The sequence below is a fragment of the Pleurodeles waltl genome, chromosome 6 (assembly GCF_031143425.1).
Source record: "Pleurodeles waltl isolate 20211129_DDA chromosome 6, aPleWal1.hap1.20221129, whole genome shotgun sequence".
Lineage (NCBI taxonomy): Eukaryota > Metazoa > Chordata > Amphibia > Caudata > Salamandridae > Pleurodeles > Pleurodeles waltl.
The window spans coordinates 53,176,837-53,196,968 of record NC_090445.1 but is presented as its reverse complement, the minus strand read 5'-3'; the positions used below and the strand labels follow the sequence as shown (position 1 = coordinate 53,196,968).

The window sequence follows — 20,132 nt, the reverse complement described above, 5'->3', positions numbered from 1 at the left end:
CAAGCCAACCGCTATTGGCTGGAACCCAATAGACTATGAAAAAAGGGATACTAAGGGAAAGTTACTAAAGAAACCTGATTAGATCATGCATAAACTTTTGTAATGAGTTTTGAGCTCAAGCAAGTGAAGGCAAAGTCACAATCACATACACTGATAGCATATAACATGACTGCAAAGTAATCCAGTAGCAAAATAAAGTTATTAATCAACTATTCCAAAGCCATCTGCTAGCCAAAATCCATGGGTGCTGTGCAGGCATGATCGTCTGGGCACCTCTGATGTAACATAGCCATTAACAGCAGGCAGTCCTCGAGGCATTACTCAAAGGCTTCCAGTTTGTCAAAATGGTTTTGTGGACAAGGGTAAACATTAGGGGCCAGATGCACAACTTTTTGTTTTGCGACTCGCAAATTGCGATCAGTTTGCGAATCGCAAAACAAAATGTACAACAATGTTAACCACACTGTTTGCGATTCACAAATGCGTCGCAAGAGACCTGCTTTATGAAGGCAGGTCGCAATTTGCGACCCATTTGGAAATGGCCACATTCACAGAGATGGTGGCCTGCTTGGGGTCAGCAGACCACCAGGTCTGTTACTGCTTTTACAATACGTCAGTTTAAAAAAAAAAATGCAGCCTGTTTTCCTTAAAAACGTTTTCTTTTAATTTTTTCAAAGTAGGCAGTGGTCGGTGGGACCAGTACCTGCTCTGAAAAAACTGTTTCGCTACCATTCACAAAGGGGAACGGGTCCTGTTTGTGAATGTGTTAAAATCAATTCAAATTAGTGTTAACTGCGATTGTTTTGTGACTGCATTCACGGTCACAAAACAACCATCCATCCCCCAAGTAATCACAATTAGGAAGGGACACCCTCGGAATGCCCCTGCCTAATTGCGAGTAGCAATCCCCATTTTGCGAGTCGGTAACTGGATACCGACTCGCAAAATAGGAATGGTACATTGTACAAGGCCATTTTGCCATCCCATACTGTGATTTTCACCTTTTGCGGCTGCAAAATCGCATCGTACATCTGGCCCTAGATTTAGAAGTAAACATTTATCTTTCTGTAGAGATAGAGTATGCCTAGGCTAAAGGGACCACAAATGGAGAACGAAACATTTCTGGGCAAGTGTGAGTGAAATATCTTGTCAATAATATCATGTATGTACCCCCAAAAAGTGGCCAATGAAGGGCATCCATACAGCATATGTCGTAATCGGCATTCTCAGCTTTACCAAGCGGTTAGCAGTTCTCAACTTCATGCATAATGGGGGGTATTTTACTGAATTGTTTTCCTTCACCGCTTCACCATTTTGTTAATCTCTTGCTGCCTTTCTACTCCTGAATCCCACAGTCGAAGAGTTTACTGACCCCAAGCTGAAGCAGTGCTGCCGAAGCGGCATAGCGCTCCTGCCCCCACACATGAAACGCACCTGCGACCAGAGGTCCAGCAAAGTCCCGGATGAGAAATGCAGAAATGCTCTGCTGACGTGCTGCAACTTTGCTGCAGAGCAGCGGAAAAAATACCGGGGGGTGACCACCGGACTGGGAAGAAGTAAGGATCCATGCTCCTTTGTGACCTTGTTTTTTTTATGTACTTCTGAAACAACTATCTACATCTTAGCAAAATATTGGAATAAATATTAAACAAATATGTAGTCAATAATTAAACTGTTGAAGCCCTATTAGGAAATAAGGGGCATATTTATAATGCCCTAGCTCCACCTTGCGCCACATTAATGTCATTTTTTTTTTTTACGTTAATGTGACCCAACGAGGCCAAAATCCCCGTGCCATGTTTACAGAGTGGCGCGATGCATGCATTGCGTCACCTTGTAACCCTTTGCGCTACATTATGCCTGCGCCAGGCATAATGTATACAAAAGGGGAGTTTCCCCGTTGGGGGGGGGGGCAAAAAACAGCGCAAGGAAATCTATGGGATTTCCTTGCACCATTTTGTATGGCACTTTTAACACCTGTTCAAGAGCAGGCGTTAAAGGGGGGCTTCCATTCTTTAGAATTGGCCCCTATGTACTCTGCAGGAGTAGCGCCAACATTTGCCGGTACTCCTGAAGAATACATCAATAGCGTCATAAAAAATGACGCCTTTGCCCCCTTCCCAGCGCTATGGTGCGCCGTCGTATTTTTAATACGGCGCACACATGGCAGAGGTAGGGGGGTGCCAAGGGGCGCAGGGAAAGTGGCTCAGCACTCGGTGCAGCTCCACTTTCCATAAATCTGCCTTGGAGTGAAACACATACATAAAAATCCCACTTACAATGTCTTTAAATTTGTACAAATATTTGCTTAAATTCTGTGTGTGTGAAAGATACAACATATCTAAATTAGGTTTGTGAATACTTTCTTTAGCCGTTCTCTCATGAATTTCGAGGGGTTCAGCTTGGATCAAATGAAAATCAAGTGTCAACTATTAAACAATGTGTATGGCCTTCATTATACAATAGTATTTTATATCATGTATCTTGCATGTGTTGTCTCAAGGTTACTGCACTTAGGGCCAGATGTAGGAAAGGATTTGCGAGTCGCAAACGGCAAAAATTGCCGTTTGCGAGTCGCAAATCGCATTTCCCTATGCAGAAATGCATTTTGCGAGTCGGGACCGACTCGCAAAATGCATTTCAGAATCGCAAATAGGAAGGGGTGTTCCCTTCCTATTTGCGATTCGTAGTGGTATGCAATACCATTTGCGACCGCATATGCGGTCGCAAATGGTGTCGCAGTTACCATCCACTTCAAGTGGATGGTACCCCACTCGCAAATTGGAAGGGGTCCCCATGGGTCCCCTTCCACTTTGTGAATGGACCCAAAACAATTTTTTCAGGGCAGGTAGTGGTCCAAGGGACCACTACCTGCCCTGAAAAAATACCGAAACTAAAGGTTTCGTTTTTTTTTTAAGTGCAGCTCGTTTTCCTTTAAGGAAAACGGGCTACACTTAAAAAAAAAAACTGCTTTATTTAAAAGCAGTCACAAACATGGAGGTCTGCTGACTACAGCAGGCCTCCATGTTTGCGAGTGCCTAGAATCGCTATGGGGCCTGCAATTTGCGACCCACCTCATTAATATTAATGAGGTGGGTCATTGCGACCCCATAGCGACTCGCAGACGGTGTCTGAGACACCGTTCTGCATACCAGTTTGCGAGTTGCAAATTGCGAGTTGCAGGGACTCGCAATTTGCAACTCGCAAATTGGCTTTTTGCTACACCTGGCCCTTAGTGACTCCCTTTCGTTATGAATAATAACTTGCATCTCCTTTAACGTCACACATTGTCACACAATGTCATATAAGTTACAGCCTGTACTATAGCAAACACCATATCCATTTGCAAGAAACTGGGGTATTAGTTGAGGGAGGGAGTACTCGCCTCAAGTAGTAATCACAGCCCTTGTCAGGATGAACCCTTAAATTCCCTAGATTAGCATTGAGCTCAATCCCATAGGGCAGTGGTTCCCAACCTGTGGTCCTGGGACCCCTGGGGGTCCGCGAAGCCTCCTTAGGGGGTCCGCGAATGCTTAGAAAATGGAATAATATTAACAGATTAGGTCCCTAGCTTTCAGTAAGGACTCAGTGGGGGGTCCCCGGTTTCCAATAATGATTGAGTGGGGGTCCCCGGGTACGAGTAATGATAATGTGGGGGTCCACCGAAGTCAAAAGGTTGGGAACCACTGCCATAGGACCTATGGGACTGAATAGGTAGGCTTTCTGATTACTAAAACTAATGATTTTAGTCTGCACCAATGATACTAGGCTTGTGCGAAATTTCATTCATGTGGCATAATATTGAGAATTTCACATTACACTTGTTATGTGAAATTCCCAAAATGAGTCCATTAAACCACGTTGCGTAATTATGCTGCATTTGTGGCAAAATTATAGAGTGGCAACAACAAAGAACAATGAGAATGCCTCTTGGTTTTGATGCAGCACTTCTGTTTTTGGTGCTTTTTTTTAGCATGAAATGTGTCATTGCATCAAAAATGGACGTGATGATCCATGTACTCATTTTACATAATTCTGCATATTTTGCCATTTTTTTCCCGTAATTGTGCCTGATTATACAAATTTAATTGTTACTAGCCCAGTCCTGTCAAGTCACCATGTTTCCCTAAAAGTATTGCCCTCTTGCATTACAAAGGCTGCAGCCTGCATATGCATCTTTAGGCTTTCCATAGGGGAAACATCTGGAACAACGACTCCGGAACCACAACGCCGTTGTTAACGCAAGTGGAACCACGCTCACGTCAACTTTCTTTTTCTCTGCCTTAACCACGCATGTGCTGAACAACGCACATGCGTAGTTAAGGCAGAGAAAAAGGGAGTCAGCATTGGGAGAGGACACAGTCAGGTAAGTGGTGCTGGGGCTCGGTTGTGGGGTAGTTTTTAGGAATGGGGTGGATTAAGGGCTTGGGGTGGGGGGAGGTCGGGTAGTTCTGTTTTTTGGGGTGGGGGATCAGGGCAGTTCTGTTTTTATGGGGTTTGGGGGGGCGAGGTAGTTTTGTTTTGAGGGTGGGGGGGCCACGGTACTTTTGTTTTTTTGGGTGGAGGGTGGGGGATCGGGTTAGTTTGTTTTATTGCGGGTGGTGGGATCGGGGTAGTTTGTTTTTTGGGGGTGGGGGTGGGGGTCGGGGTAGTTTGCTTTTTGGGGGTGGGGGTCTGGTGTAGTTTGGTTTTTAGGGGTGGGGGTCATTGGTTTTTGGGGGTGGGTAGTCGGGGTAGTTCGGTTTTTGGGCGTGGGTGGATCAGGGTAGTTTAGTTTTTGGGGGGTGGGGTTCAGGGTAGTTAGTGTTTTTGGGGGTGGGGGTAGTTTGGTTTGTGGGGGTGGGAGGGCCGGGTAGTTTGGTTTTTGGGGGTGGGGGGTCGTGGTAGTTTGGTTTTGCGGGGGTGGGGGGTTGTGGTAGTTTGGTTTTTGGGGTTGGGGGATCGGGGTAGTTTGTTTTTTGTGCGGTGGGTGTTCAGGGTAGTTTGTTTTTTGGGGGTGGGGGTCAGGGTAGTTTGGTTTTTGGGGTGGGGTCGTTGATTTTGGGGGTGGGGAGTATTTTGTTTTTAGGGGGCAGGTCGTTTTCTTTTTGGGGTTGCGATCTGTTGTTTTTAAAGCGGGTGGGGGATTGGGGGATTTTTAGGGCAGGTGGAAATTCGGGTGTGTCGGGGGATGTCCAGCATGAGTCTGGCTGCTGCATTCTGGACTCTTTGAAGTCTTGATTGAAGTTTCTTGGTGATGCTGGCATAGAGTGCATTGCCGTAGTCCAGTTTACTGGTGATGAGTGCATGGGTGACTGTCTTCCTCACGTCAGGAGAAATCCTTTTGAAAATCTTCTGCAGGAGACTGAGGGTGTGGAAGCTTGATGAAGAGACGGCGTCAACTTGGCGGGTCATCGATAGAGAGGAGTCCAGGATGATGCCCAGGTTGCGCGTGTGGTCAGTGGGGGTGGGAACATTACACAGAGTAGTGGGCCACCAGGAGTCATTCCAGGCAGAAGGGATGGAGCCGATCACGAGGATCTTTGTCTTGTCTGAGTTGAGCTTGAGGCAGCTGGCCTCCAGCCAGGTGGCGACTGCTCTCATCCCGTTGTGGAAATTCCTTTTGGCTTGAGCAGAGTCCTCAGACCGAGAGAGTATCAGTTTGGTGACTTCCATTTTTCTCAATTGGAAATTACACTTAAACATTTTTTAAGGCAATCCCAATGTCAGTCTATGGGAGAGATGGGCCTTGCAATAGTGAAAAATGAATGTGATAGTTGTTCACTACCAGGACATGTTAAACTTAAAAGCACATGTCCAATTCTTTAAATACATTGCACCTTGCCCTTGGTGTTACCTAGGGCCTACCTTAGGAGTGATTTACATGGAATAAAAAGGAAGGTTTAGACCTGGAAAGTGCATACACTTGCCTGGTCGAAATGGCAGTCTAAAACTGCCTACACAGGCTCTGCAGTGGCAGGCCAGAAACATGTTTACACGGATACTGTATTGGGTGGCACAATCCGTGCTGCAGGCCCACTAGTAGCATTTAATTTACAAGCCCTGTGCACCTATAGTGCACTTTACTAAGGATTTACAAGTATGTTAAATATTCCAATTGTGGATAAGCCAATATTACCAAGTTTAGAGCACAGATCACGGTACTTTAGCACTGGTTAGCAGTGGTAAGGTGTCCAGAACCCTAAAGCCAACAAAAAAGAATTTGGCAAAAAGTGGAAGGAAAAGACAAAAAGGTCTGGGGATGACTCAGCAGAAGGGCCAGCTCCAACAATTAATAACTATGACATTGTATTATTACAAGAGACATGATGATGTCTTTTTCGATGGCTATACATGTTACAACCTCCCAGCCTCTCCATCGCCCTCTGGTCGGGCTAAGGGGAAACTGGCCACCTGGTTCAAAGTTGCCATTGGCTGTCATATCAGAACGATACATCTGCAGGGGGATAATATGCAGGCTTTTGATTTGAGGTGGGGCCCAAGTTCTGGCTTTGTTCTAATACATTTTTATAATAATGAATTTCACTTAAGAATAATCAGAACGTCTGTTTGTTCATTGATTTTTTGTAGATAATAGGAACTCTTGCTTGGGCTTATCATTTAACTTAATACTGGTTGGTGATTGTAACACAAAACTGAGTGCTGTACCAAGGTTGTTATCTTTGACTTTTTCTCCTTGCGTACCTAAGTATAGTTTGGAAGCAGATATGGAATCTAGTGGGCGCCTTTTACTTAATCACTTGGCGATACATGATCTTGAGAGTGTTGTTACTAATTTCATGTCATCTACTCTTCCAACAAAAGGGGTGTGGGTCCTCTTCTGTAAGTGAATATATTTTTATATCTAGAAGCATGCACTTATTCGCTTCCAAAGGGGATGTTCTTCATACCATATACAGTGATCACAACCCCGCCAAAGCATATAGCTGGTTATAAGCAGCTTATCTCCACGAAAGATGCAAGGCATAGATTAGTCTGCCATTCCGTATATATGACAATAATTATGCATAAAATCATTGATGGAAGTGAGTTCCTGACTAATTCTTGCCTATCAGAGGAAACTGGCCCTACTGCTATGTTGAGCAGCTTTGCAAAATTAAGCTCCTCAATTAGAGATTAGCTCACAAGGTCCATAGATTGAACCACAATAAATCCTGGGTTGCTCAAGCATGTAGAGAAGCAAATAATAGTCTACGAAGAGAACTGAAGCATACCCCCAGGGGTCAGGAATCATTAAGGGGGTTATTACAACTTTGGAGGAGGTGTTAATCCGTCCCAAAAGTGACGGTAAAGTGACGGATATACCACCAGCCGTATTACGAGTCCATAGGATATAATGGACTCATAATACGGCTGGTGGTATAGCCGTCACTTTACCGTCACTTTTGGGACGGATTAACACCTCCTCCAAAGTTGTAATAACCCCCTAAGTGCCTACAGGAAGGCTTATACGCAGGCTTTATGTAAGAATGACCTTACGGTTGAGAAATAGGAAACCTTGGTGTAAGTCTGCCAAGTTAAGGATTCTCAGGCTTTCTGGAAGGCAGTACGTGTTGGTCTTTTCCTGGGCTTCACATCCACCAAAGATAGCATTCATATAGGTCCTGAGCAATGGATATGCCATCTTTGTAAAAATTGTTGTTCCAGTGACTACACCCAGGATGGAGGGATTGATGATCGTGCATTGCCCTGAAGATTCAATTTTCCTCTGAGGAAGTGTTTGATGCCATTATTAATTTCCCTTCCAAAAAGGCACGTGGACCCGATGAGATCCCTATGGACATATTGAGGGAAAATCCAGGGTTTTGGGCCCTCCTCCTTACAAATGTCATATATTCTGCTTGAAAGGCTGGTATCACATCTATTTGGCGCTTATATCTAAATGTGCCAGCTTTTGAAAAGGGAAATGCGCAGCATTCAAAGTGCTACCGCCCAATCTCCCTCCTTGACTGTACAGTAACATTTATTGAGAGAATAGTATTGGATAGATTGTGCCTTTGGTCTATGGAGAAGCAAGTTCTCTCACACGTTCAATATGGCTGTAGAAAAGAACTTGGAACCATAGAACGGTGCCTAACTTTGCACCTCTTAGTGTCTAAGTATGGGTTTCCCAAGTGTAGTTCCCTTCACCTAGCATTTATGGACCTATGTAAAGGCTTTTGATTGTGTAAATATATCCAAAGTTTGGAATATTTTAACCGCATTGGGCCTCAAGGAGGACTTGGTGACTCCACTTGAACTTTGTCGCTTCTTTGAGGCACAGGGATGGAGGAGAGTGTTATGCTTCCTTCTCAGTCAAACAGGGAGTTTGTCAGGTTTTTGTGTGCTGGCACCTATCATGTTCTTACTCTGTATAAATGGTGTGGAAACTGCCTTTGTGAATGTAGGGTCAGACGCCCTGGTGCTAAATAAAAAAAAACATCCCAGCACTTCTGTATACAGACGATACTGTGTTGCTTCTCAGGATGGCTAATGACCTAAATTAGTTGATTTCCACATTTTTGTTTATGAAGCCGCTAAACCTGGAAACCAACCTGTCAAAAACCTTTAGTATGATTTGTGGCCCCAAAGATGTTAAATTCCATTATGTGAGTATGGGGGAGGGGGGTAGGACTATTGAGAAAGTGAGTCAGTTCCCATATCTTGGTCTGATGTATGTATGTAACAAGAAAACTTGCTTTTTTCAGGCAGTTGGCTCAATTTTCTCTCTTGCTTTCTGTATAGGTAAAAAGCCCATACACCCCATACTCGAGATCTATAGGTGTAAGTGTGTCCCTATTTTGTCCTATGGAGCTGGGGTATGGGATTATAGGGACGTGGGTAGTATCCAAACGGAGGAAAAATAGAGTGGGCCAGTATATATTAGGGGTTCCTTTGTAAACGTCACATTTTGCTATTCATCAGAAATTGGGCATGGAGTACGTCGAGGATCAGAGCAACCTTGTTCTCTTGCTGTTTTAATGTTCAGTTTGGCGCACTGAGGAAGTTAGCCTAGTTAAAGAGATTATTCTGGATTGTCTATCTCATGCTCACAGGAATAGAATTCCCTAGCTATAGTCCCTTAAAGAGACAACTTCTGCCCTTGGCTGCCCTTCTGTCTACGAGAAGCCAATGGATATATGTAAGAATGACAGAGAGTGGGTCAGAGAGAGGTAAGGTAGAGAACTTATGAAGTCCTCAGTCAGAGAATATTGTTTTATACATTCTATGTTGGGGGTGGCACTTTATTTGAGCCTGATTTTGGGTACCTGGGAACGTACGCTGTTATCCCTGTTCAGATTAGGTTCAATTAGGTGGTTACTTTGTTTCCCACAAGGACAATTTGCCTCTTCTGATATATGTATATGCCCGTGTCTTCCCAGACTTTGCTGCGTTTTTGTTTTTTTTGGGTAAATTTTGGCATCCCTTTGCCTAACGTTACATATTGCCTGTGCTACATAAATAGAAATTTAGTAAGTGTAGAGTGGCGTTGATTTACCTGCACCAGTTAGACTGCCCCAATGTGTGTACAACTGTAGTCTCCTTTTTAAAATGTGCATTACGATTGTGCAATTTAATGATGTTTTAATTCGTGATTTTGTAGTTTTAAATTTCTGATAACTGATTTTTATCATGTGTATATTTTTGAATGCTTTCCTGATTTTGTTTTTATCTCTATAATAAATATTTATGAATCCATATTGTATCTTTTATGATCTGCTTTTAAGTGATCGAATAAAGATTACATGATATGATATGACTGGAAATGCCCTGGCATGAGCCATGCCATTAGCTTCTGAGGCAAGTCTACTTCTGGACAAGTTTATAGCCTTTCTTACTGAATTCAAAGTTTGTCAAGATTTGACATTTTCTGCAGAAGCGATTTTGGAAATTATCCAAATTTCTTGCAACTTGCATACATATGGGTCCAAGTTTACGGGCTTAGCTAGAGAGATTGATTGGCCTCATTTAGCCTTATTCAAGTTATTCCGCAAGGGCCTAAAGGATGAGTTGAATCACACACTTGTTCAGTCTCTGGCCCCAGCATTCCTACAAAACTTAATCCAATCAACTATTCAGATTGACAATTGACTTCAGGAAACACTGCTGGAACATGAAAGACAATCTGGGTCAAACCCCTCTATAAGGCCCGCATTTAAGACACCATCAAAGACAATCTGAGTCAAAACCCTCTCTAAGTTCTTCATTTAAGACACCAGCTGTTATTTCTGAAACGGTAGATGAACCCATGCAGGTGAGTTTTACCAAAGATGCTTTCACTGAAGAAAAAGGAGTACCACAATATATGCCTTTTTAAAAAAAATATATTTTGTATTGCTTTTTTCCGTCACAGATCTGCTTATCACACTTTTATGATTACAACAACAGGAAATTATTGATCTGTAGACGTTTTACAATCAAACAAATAAACAACAAACCAACAAAAGGTGTACACATTTAGGTCCGGACATAACTTCCTGTATCCTCTTATAGTGCAGTGACTGGCCCAGTTTAAGCTCAATTTTTAGCGTTTCCTCAATGGGGGGCCCTTCGCGTGGTTACATGAGTACTTGAAATAATTCCGAGATGCGTTTGTTATAGTAACCGGAGGTATCGTTTTATAGACGTATTTTCTTTTTTTTTAAGTAAGGAAGTTATGGGGTTATATTGAGTGTGCCTGCTGTGTTTTGCCCCACCCGCATATACTGTTGATAGAGCGGCCAGGCGTCAGGGAATGGGGAATTGTGTCAGTAAATAATATATTGGCCTTTTGCTATTGCATTATTGTGCTGCTTATCAGCAGAAAACGTTGAGTACATTATGTAACCCAGCTTTCCACGTTCATGGCGGCTTCTCATCACTTTTGGCCTCCAATTTTGTTACTATCATTCCCCAAGCTTCACACCCTGTTTGTTGTTGTCCGTCATGGGCTAGTTTCCTTAATACTTGGTGTTCTGTGCGGGCCCAGCGCATTGTGAGAGTACACCAGGTTTTCTGGTCAGGTGCATTGGAGGCTTTCCAGTGCATTGCTCTCAATCTTTTATACATCACATAGGCTAGGTCCACAAACTTATGTAAATGTCTATATTTTTTTGCTCTTGTCCTCAACCCTAACAAGTATGACTTGGGGTCGGCTGCTAATTCAAGCCCCGTCAGGTCCATGCTTTCTTTTACTACCTCGAGCCATACCTTTTGTACATGAGGGCACTCCCAGACCATGTGGTAGAAGTAAGCCAATGACGCCCTACACCTTGGGCATGTCGGTTCTGTTTCAGGGAACATTCGGCCTATTCTGGCAGGTGATAAATATGTTTGGTGTGTGAAGTTAAACTGTGTGTAGCGAAATCTAGGATTTCTTGATACTCCTCGGGCATGGTATAGAACTGTCGACCAATCTTCTTGGGGGATCGGGTCAGGCAGAACAGCGTTCCACCTATCTCTGGCCCTCTCCAGATCAAACTCAGGGGGCTTGCTCAGGGTTTTGTATAGACACAACACCATTTTTACCTGGCCGTCAAATTGCAGCATATGATGTATCAGAGGGGAAGTCTTTGGTTCCAATTCTCCTGCACCCCATGTTTTTTTAATTAAATGACATATGGCATGGTATACCAGAAATTGTCCTGGGTTCACTTCTGTGAGGGCCTGAATGGTTTCGAATGACATTAGGTTACCATCTTCAAAACAGTCGCCCACCACTTGTATGCCTGCTTCCATCCACACCGTAAAAGGATGTGTCGCAGCCGCAGTCCGCCCTGAGAGACAATCCAAAGGGATGAGCGGCGTATAGGGAAGTGCCTTGCGTCCCCCTTGCTCGTACCTCCCCCAGCATGTATGCGCCGCAGCCATCAGCAGGTTGGTTGGCGCGCTTTTGAGGTTTTTATTAGATAAGCAGGTGATCAGGGGAGTCCCCTGCAGCCGGGCCGCCATCCATGCAGATTCAGCTGCAGTAGGCCTGTGGAGCCAGTTCAGTATCCACTGTTGTTGCGCAGCAGCATAATAAAGCTCAAAATTAGGGGCTCCCAGTCCGCCTGCACCTATTGGGCGCTGCAGCGTGGAAAGTGCTACCAGCGGTCTGCCCCCACCCCAAATAAGCTGCAACAGTAGTGCGTTAAGGTTACGGAAGAATCTTTTGGGGACAATTAGTGGCAGTGCCGCAAAGTAATATAACAACCTGGGTAATATCAAAATATTTGCCACTGCTACTCTGCCCAGTGGTGACAGTGGGAGCCTATTCCAAAAGTGTAACGACCCCTTCATTGAAGCCAGTTCTCTACCCAAATCGCCGTCTCTGAGGTCCTCGGTTTTGTGATATACAGAAACCCCTAAATATTTAAATGTGTCAAAACACCACCTCAAGCGTCCGATGGAGCATTTTCTTGCCTCATCGGTGTCCACTTGATTAATGGGTACACACACGATTTTTCCCAGTTTACCACCAGGCCAGATATCCCCCCAAAGTCGGACAGTAATGATACTATAGAGGGTATCACCTCGCTTCCTTTCCATGTGTAGATTAATGCATCATCGGCGTACAGTGATATAATGTGGTGCGTCCCATACCTGAGTATACTCCAGCTGTCTGCCCTAGCGCGTATTCGTGTCGCTAGTGGTTCCATTGCTATGGCGAACAACAATGGGGAGAGGGGGCAGCCCTGCCTGGTACCTCTCATGATTGGAAAGCTATCTGATATAACTCCTCCCGTTTTCACTCTGGCTTGGGGTCTAGTGTATTGCGTCTGCACCCAGCGTATATAATTGGGGCCAATTCCCATATGCTGCATGGTAGCAAATAGGAATCCCACTCCAGAGTATCAAATGCTTTTTCGATGTCTAGTGAAAGCACTATTTCATCCTGCGCGTCGGGGGGAGTGTCTCCTATTACACTCAAAAGTCTGCAAATGTTTAAAAAGGTGCTACATTTCGGGATGAACCATTTTGATCTTCATGTATCAGTGTGTGCATAATGGGGGCTATCCTGTTTGCCAATATTTTGCCCAATATTTTACAGTCTAAATTAAAAAGCGAAAGTGGTCTATAAGATTTGACATCTGCTGGGTCACGACCTTGTTTAGGGAGGACCACTGTCATTGCCTCTCTTTGCGATGGGGGCAGTATTCCATTGGCCCATGCTTCTTCATATACCTTCAGCAGGTGAGGTCTTAGGCATGCCGAAAAAGTATTGTAATATTCTATCGGGAGGCCATCTATGCCTGGCGCTTTATTCCTAGGCATCTGTGCTAAAGCTAGATCAATTTCTCCTACGTTCAGGGGAGCCTCTAGTGCCTCTCTGTCTGCCTGTGAGAGCTGTGGCAGGGGCGAGTCCGCCAAGAAGGTCTCCAGTTGTTGGGACGAGCACGAGGTGCATTTAGTGTACAGTGCCGCGTAATATACTCAGAACGACTCATTTATCTCATCTTGTGTGGTGACCATTGTGTTTGCGCCTACCTAGATTGCCCCAATGGGGGACTGCTGCCGGTCCTCCCGCAGAAGCCACAACAGCAGTCTTCCCGCCCTGTCTCCCTCTGTTTGTAAACGCATTAAGTGATACTTATGGTCAAGTCACGTAGTCTAGTATCTGCCTCATTGTATTTTGTGCGCGCTTCTTTTAGTACTGCATAGGGTGTTACCTTGCGCGCCACTGCGATTCCTGCTGCCCTGAGTTTCTTTTCTAATTTACTGATCTCTGCATGTAGGGTACGCCTAACTCCCCATGTAATGGAGATACATTGTCCCCTGATCACTGCTTTGTGTGCATCCCATTCTACAGCCCTTGATTCTGTGGATAGATCATTTGTTTCCCAGTACTGTCTGAGTGTTGTGCTCAGTGCTTCTGCATATGCCTGATCCAGTAAAGCATCCACCTGTAGCCTCCACGTGGAAATGCCCTGGCGTTTCCTGCCCCAATTCAGTGTTATTTTCAGCGGTGAGTGATCCGATAATGTGCTAGCTAAATATTCTGTCTTATTAACCAGTGCACCTATTTCCTGGGTCCCCCATATGATGTCAATTCTGGTGTGTATTTTGTGTGGGATAGAGTAGAACGAGTATTCCCTTTGAAGTGGGTGCCTCAGGCACCATATGTCATAAAGTCTCATGTTGTCTGCCCACGTCTGCAGTGGGCATTTAGTAATTCTGGTTGCCGACGCTCCCGCTTGGGTGTTTGATCTGTCTAATATTACATTTGGTGTACTATTAAAGTCCCCCCCCAGATGGCCCGGGTCGCCGGGTTCGACAACAGTGCCGGCGTTAGGAGCATATATTCCAATTAAAGAAAGCTGCCTGCCATCCAGCTGGCCCTCCACCACCACATATCTGCCCCCTTGGTCTATTCTGTGAGACGTTTGAACAAATGGGACGCCGCCTGCTATCCATATCAATACTCCTCTTGTGAAAGCTGAGTATGATGTGCCTATAACTTGTCCACCCCACTTCGCACGCACTTCCCGCAAATCCGACTTCAGTAAGTGTGTCTCTTGTAGTATGGCGATATGTGTGCCCAGGTGTTTGAGGCGTGCATGTACTTGTGATCTTTTACTTAGTGCCCCCAGCCCCCTTACGTTCCATGTCACTATATCATATTGGTGTGTATTATATGTCGCGTTTTGAGCCATGTGTCATTCAAGATAGTGTCCGCATGTGGCACGCTCTTAGTTACCAATCTTTCCCAATCTCCTCCCCGTCCTGTGAGGCGTTTTATTGAGCTTGCCAGTCCCAGCCATATTTTCTGTGTTGTGAGGAGCCCGTCTGTGTACACCTTAACTGTTACCTCCCCACCCCCCACCCCAACTAGTCCCCTAACCCAACTATTAACTTGTGATGAACTACTCAACCCTTGAGTATGTAGAGAGGCCTGTATCCCTTTGGATGACTGTGGTGGAGCTATCATATCGACCAGATGTGGCTCTTTTACGGGGCTCACATCCTTCCGCAGACTTAGGCCCTCATTCCGACATTGGCCGGCGGCGGTCGCCGCCGGCCTGTCGGGGGCCGCCAGAATACCGTTCCGCGGTCGAAAGACCGCGGCGGTGATTCTGACTTTCCCGCTGGGCTGGCGGGCGGCCGCCTTCAGGCCGCCCGCCAGCCCAGCGGGAAAGAGGCTTCCACGATGAAGCCGGCAAGGAATCGAGCCGGCGGAGTGGAAGCTGTGCGACGGGTGCAGTTGCACCCGTCGCGTATTTCACTGTCTGCGAAGCAGACAGTGAAATACATTTAGGGGCCCTCTTATGGGGGCCCCTGCAGTGCCCATGCCAGTGCCCCGTGACCCCCCCCTACCGCCATCCGGTTCCCGGCGGGAGAACCGCCGGGAACTGGATGGCGGTAGGGGGGGTCGGAATCCCCTCGGCGGCGCAGCTAGCTGCGCCGCCTTGGAGGATTCCTATGGGCGGCGGTACACTGGCGGGAGACCGCCAGTGTTGCCGGTCCGACCGCGGCTTAACCGCCGCGGTCGGAATGCCCATTGGAGCACCGCCGGCCTGTCGGCGGTGCTCCCGCGGTCCTCCACCCTGGCGGTTTGAAACCGCCAGGGTCGGAATGAGGGCCTTAGTCTGCCGATGCAGTCGGGCGCCCCCAGGGTGCTCGCTCCCCCGGACCTGAGTACCACACGTTTCAGGCGTGAAAGAGAAGATTTCTACAAAAGATACTTGTTGTTGGGGCTGCCGCCACCATCATGCAACCCCACTCGCAGACACCCTGCTTCCTCCATCAGGGTCTGCGGTCAGTCCAACAGAGGAAACGGTGCGGCTGCGGTCAGTCAGAGTTCGTCCGCAGATCTAGGCGTAAGCTTCGGAGCTTTCAGCACATCTGTCATTGTAGAGTCTGAACTAGCCGCATCAGAGCCCAAGCTGCTCGCGGGGGTCGTCTTAAGAGCCTCAAATGAGTTCTGTGTGAGTAGGGGGATTTCCCTCAATGCCCTTGCCCTTTCTGCCGCCGCCTGTTTTTCAGAGGGTTGACCCTTCGGTCGCCTCTTAGGGCGTTTCCGTGAGGAAGGGGTTAGCCATTCCTCGCCCTCGTCCGGTCGCTCCTTGTGGCGAGCCAGTTCCTTGGCATGTAGCCATGTCCAAGCATCTTCAGGCGAAGTGAACACGTGGGTGCGTTCATCCATTACGACCTCAGTTTAGCAGGGAACAATAAGGCATATTTGATATTGTGCTCTCGTAGTCTCTGTTTAATTTTGACAAAGGAATTACGTTGAATTTGTAACTCTTGTGTGAAATCTGGGTACGTATTAATAACTGAGTCCTCATAACCAAAAGGGCCTTTGTTGTGGAACTGCTGTAGTATTGCATCGCGGTCTCTGTAATTTAGGAATCTGGCTATCAATGGTCTGGGTGGTTGACCCGGGACCAGTGGTCTCCCCGGAACTCTATGGGCCCTTTCCACTGAGAAAAACTTCGATGGAGCACCATTAAGAACTTCTTTAATCAACCATTGTTCTAGGAATATCTCCATGCTTAATTCCTGCAGCTTTTCGGGGAACCCCACAAAGCGAACTTTATTGCGGCGCGATCTACCTTCTGCCTCCTCTGCTCGCCTCCAAAGTATCTTCAACTCGGGGTCCAATCGTTGGATCTGTTTTTGATTATCCACGGTCGTTGGAGTTAGATCCTACAGTGCCTCTTCCGTTGACTTCACTCTGTCAATTTGCGATGGTCCACTCTGAGCAAGTTCAAATCTTGTGACACTGTGTCTATTCTATTTTCCAGTCGGCTAGTCAGGGGGCCCGTCCTGGGCCTGTTCGAGTCCCCAGACAATAGGTCTCGTTAGTGAGAGGATCAAAGAAGTAGCGCTGGGGGCCTGCCTTTGTTGTCTGCCAGCAGCGGCCGATGCCTGAACAGTGACTTGTTCCAGCGGCGGGAGTGGGGAGAAATGGGGGGGTCCCCTCCACACACCAACACATGCAGTCTCTGCCCCCCCGTGTTCACTCACCGCTCTGCGTTCTTATGTGGCCTGGGTGTATGGGAGGCCTCGAAGCCGTGCCCCTGCGCCGGGCCAGGGCAGCCGCGGGCCGACACAGGGCGGCGAGCGGAAGCCCCCACTCCGGCCCGTAGATAGGTCTTGCCTGTCGTGTCAGCAGGCCATCTCCCCCGCCGTGCCTCGCAACTACAAGCGCCCCAGGGCCGGTGCCGATTCAACCACGAGGCGGCACGTCCCTCCGGAGACGCACCGGAGCTCTCTTTATTTACTCCACGTGGCGCCGGTGGAGACCACGACTACGGGGAGGGATATCCCCAGCCAGGATACAGCCCGATAGGCACTCCGCTACTCCCTCTGGATGCCGGCCTCCAAGCGCGGGCACTTCTGATGTTGCTCCTACAGCCCGCGAGCAAGGCCGCAGGGCACGCCTCGCGTAGTGCCGGATATCTCGATCCCGCACTCCGCACGGGACGCCGCCTGATCTCGGCAGCCGGGGCTCCAATCCCGGTGCCAATCTGTTTCTCCTGCCCGCCTCCGATTCCCGGACTCAGTCACCGCTCCTCCGGTCGCTGAAACCAGCCCGGGGGGCGCCCTTCAGGATGTTTGCGGCGGTCCCGAGACGGAGCTCCTAATTCAGGCGTCCTTCTCGGCCGCCATTTTGGCTCCTCCCCACCACAATATATGCCTATACTGTGGTCAGAAGGGACATCTTCTGATCTCTTGTCCTGTATGTCCTTCTTGCTTATCTAAGGACTTGGACGATCAAAAAACTCCCCCAAGTGTAGGGAATAGAGATGAGTGAAAATTTTACACGCCTGGTTCCTCATTTGAAGTCTTCTGAGTTTGTTTCACTGCAAGGGGAACTCCAACTTCTTTATCAACGTCTCTCAGCATCTATTCTTGTGGACTGTTGAGCCTCTAATATTACTATGGATATTCAATGGACTTCCAGCCTTAATTTCCTCTCTCATTATCCTATTATTGTGAGCATAAACTGGCTGGTCCGGGACAATTCATGTAAACTGGTTGGCAAAGAGCCTTTTCCTGGAAACAGAGGGACATATTTATATTCTGTTTGCGCCAAATGTGCGTCAAATATTTTGATGCAAATACAGTGCAAACCTTACACCATATTCCTACTATGACGCCCGACCCTGCGGACGTCAAAATTCCTCTGTGTGCATCATTTTCTGGATGTGGGAAATTGCCTTGCGTAAATGACATGCAAGGTAGGAGTTCCAGGTCAAAAAATGACTTTAAGGCATGTGCGCCTCATTTTGACGCACAGAAGGGGAAGGCCCTTAAAAAACTGCTCCCAGCATGATGTGCACTGTTTTTTAACGCATGGGTGAGGGCAGGCGTTAAGGGACCTGTAGGCTCATTTCCATGGTATCTGACAATGTAAGCAGTCCACAGTTGCCCTTCTCTGCCCCCCGGGACACCCCCTGCCACCCCACCCACCCCTTGAGGACACCCCAGGTAAGTACAGGTAAGTTGAGTTAAGTATTTTTTTTTATTGTTTTTAGTGACATAGTTGGGCCCTCCTACATGCTACTGTGCCCAATAGCCATGCCCAGGGGACAGAAGTCTCCTGGGCATGGCCATTGTGCAGGGGGGCATGCAAAGACAGGAGTCATTTCAATGGGGGTTGTGCGTCAAAAAATGGCACAAGTCCGGTTAGAGCCATGATTTTTTACTCTAACCTGACTTGCACCCTTTTTTGACACACAACCCCCATTTTTCCCTACGCCGGCAATGCCTGGTTAGAATCATTTTTTTTATTCTGACCAGCCCGCAGCGCCGGCTAACGTCAATCAATAAATAAGGCGCCCGTCTGGCATGTTGGAATAGCGTTAGATGGCGGTACATTTTTTGACGCAAACTAGCGCCGGCCCTGGTTTGCGTCAAAAAGTATAAATATGGGCCAGAGTTTTGTGTTTCTCATTGTACTTCTGATCACTATTGTAAGGAAATGCCTCCTTGGCATGGTTACCCTCTGACTTTTTGCCTTTGCTGATGCCAAGTTATGATTTGAAAGTGTGCTGAGGCCTGCTAATCAGGCCCCAGCACCAGTGTTCTTTCCCTAACCTGTACTTTTGTTCCACAATTGGCACATCCTGGCATCCAGGTAAGTCCCTTGTAACTGGTACCTCTGGTACCAAGGGCCCTGATGCCAGGGAAGGTCTCTAAGGGCTGCAGTATGTCTTATGCCACCCTGGGGACCCCTCACTCAGCACAGACACACTGCTTGCCACTGCTTGCCAGCTTGTGTGTGCTAGTGGGGATAAAATGACTAAGTCAACATGGCACTCCCCTCAGGGTGCCATGCCAACCTCACACTGCCTATAGGTATAGATAAGTCACCCCTCTAGCAGGCCTTACAGCCCTAAGGCAGGGTGCACTATACCATAGGTGAGGGCATAAGTGCATGAGCACTATGCCCCTACAGTGTGTAAGCCAAACCTTAGACATTGTAAGTGCAGGGTAGCCATAAGAGTATATGGTCTGGGAGTCTGTCATGCACGAACTCCACAGCACCATAATGGCTACACTGAAAACTGTGAAGTTTGGTATCAAACTTCTCAGCACTGATGCCAGTGTACATTTTATTGTAACATACACCCCAGAGGGCACCTTAGAGGTGCCCCCTGAAACCTTAACCGACTACCTGTGTAGGCTGACTGGTTTTAGCAGCCTGCCACACACCAGACATGTTGCTGGCCACATGGGAAGAGTGCCTTTGTCACTCTGTGGCTAGTAACAAAGCCTGTACTGGGTGGAGGTGCTTCTCACCTCCCCCTGCAGGAACTGTAACACCTGCCGGTGAGCCTCAAAGGCTCACCCCCTTTGTTACAGCACCCCAGGGCACTCCAGCTAGTGGAGTTGCCCGCCCCTCCGGCCACGGCCCCACTTTTGGCGGCAAGGCCGGAGGAGATAATGAGAAAAACAAGGAGGAGTCACGGCCAGTCAGGACAACCCCTAAGGTGTCCTGAGCTGAGGTGACTCTGACTTTTAGAAATCCTCCATCTTGCAAATGGAGGACTCCCCCAATAGGGATAGAAATGTGCCCTCTCCCCTCAGGGAGGAGGCACAAAGAGGGTGTAGCCACCCTCAGGGCTAGTAGCCATTGGCTACTAACCCCCCAGAGCTAAACACACCCCTAAATCGAGTATTTAGGGGCTCCCAGAACACAGCAAGATAGATTCCTGCAACCTAAGAAGAAGAGGACTGCTGAA

At 47.3% G+C, this 20,132-nt stretch overlaps 1 protein-coding gene across 1 annotated transcript in view; it reads left to right on the top strand.

Moving 5' to 3' along the window:
- Positions 1-20,132, top strand: part of LOC138301475 (complement C4-like) — a 685,953-nt gene that overhangs the window by 244,582 nt on the left and 421,239 nt on the right. Inside the window, exon 18 of the mRNA XM_069241987.1 lies at positions 1,356-1,556. Within this exon, the coding sequence (XP_069098088.1) occupies positions 1,356-1,556 (201 nt within the window). The remainder of the gene's footprint in view (positions 1-1,355; positions 1,557-20,132) is intronic.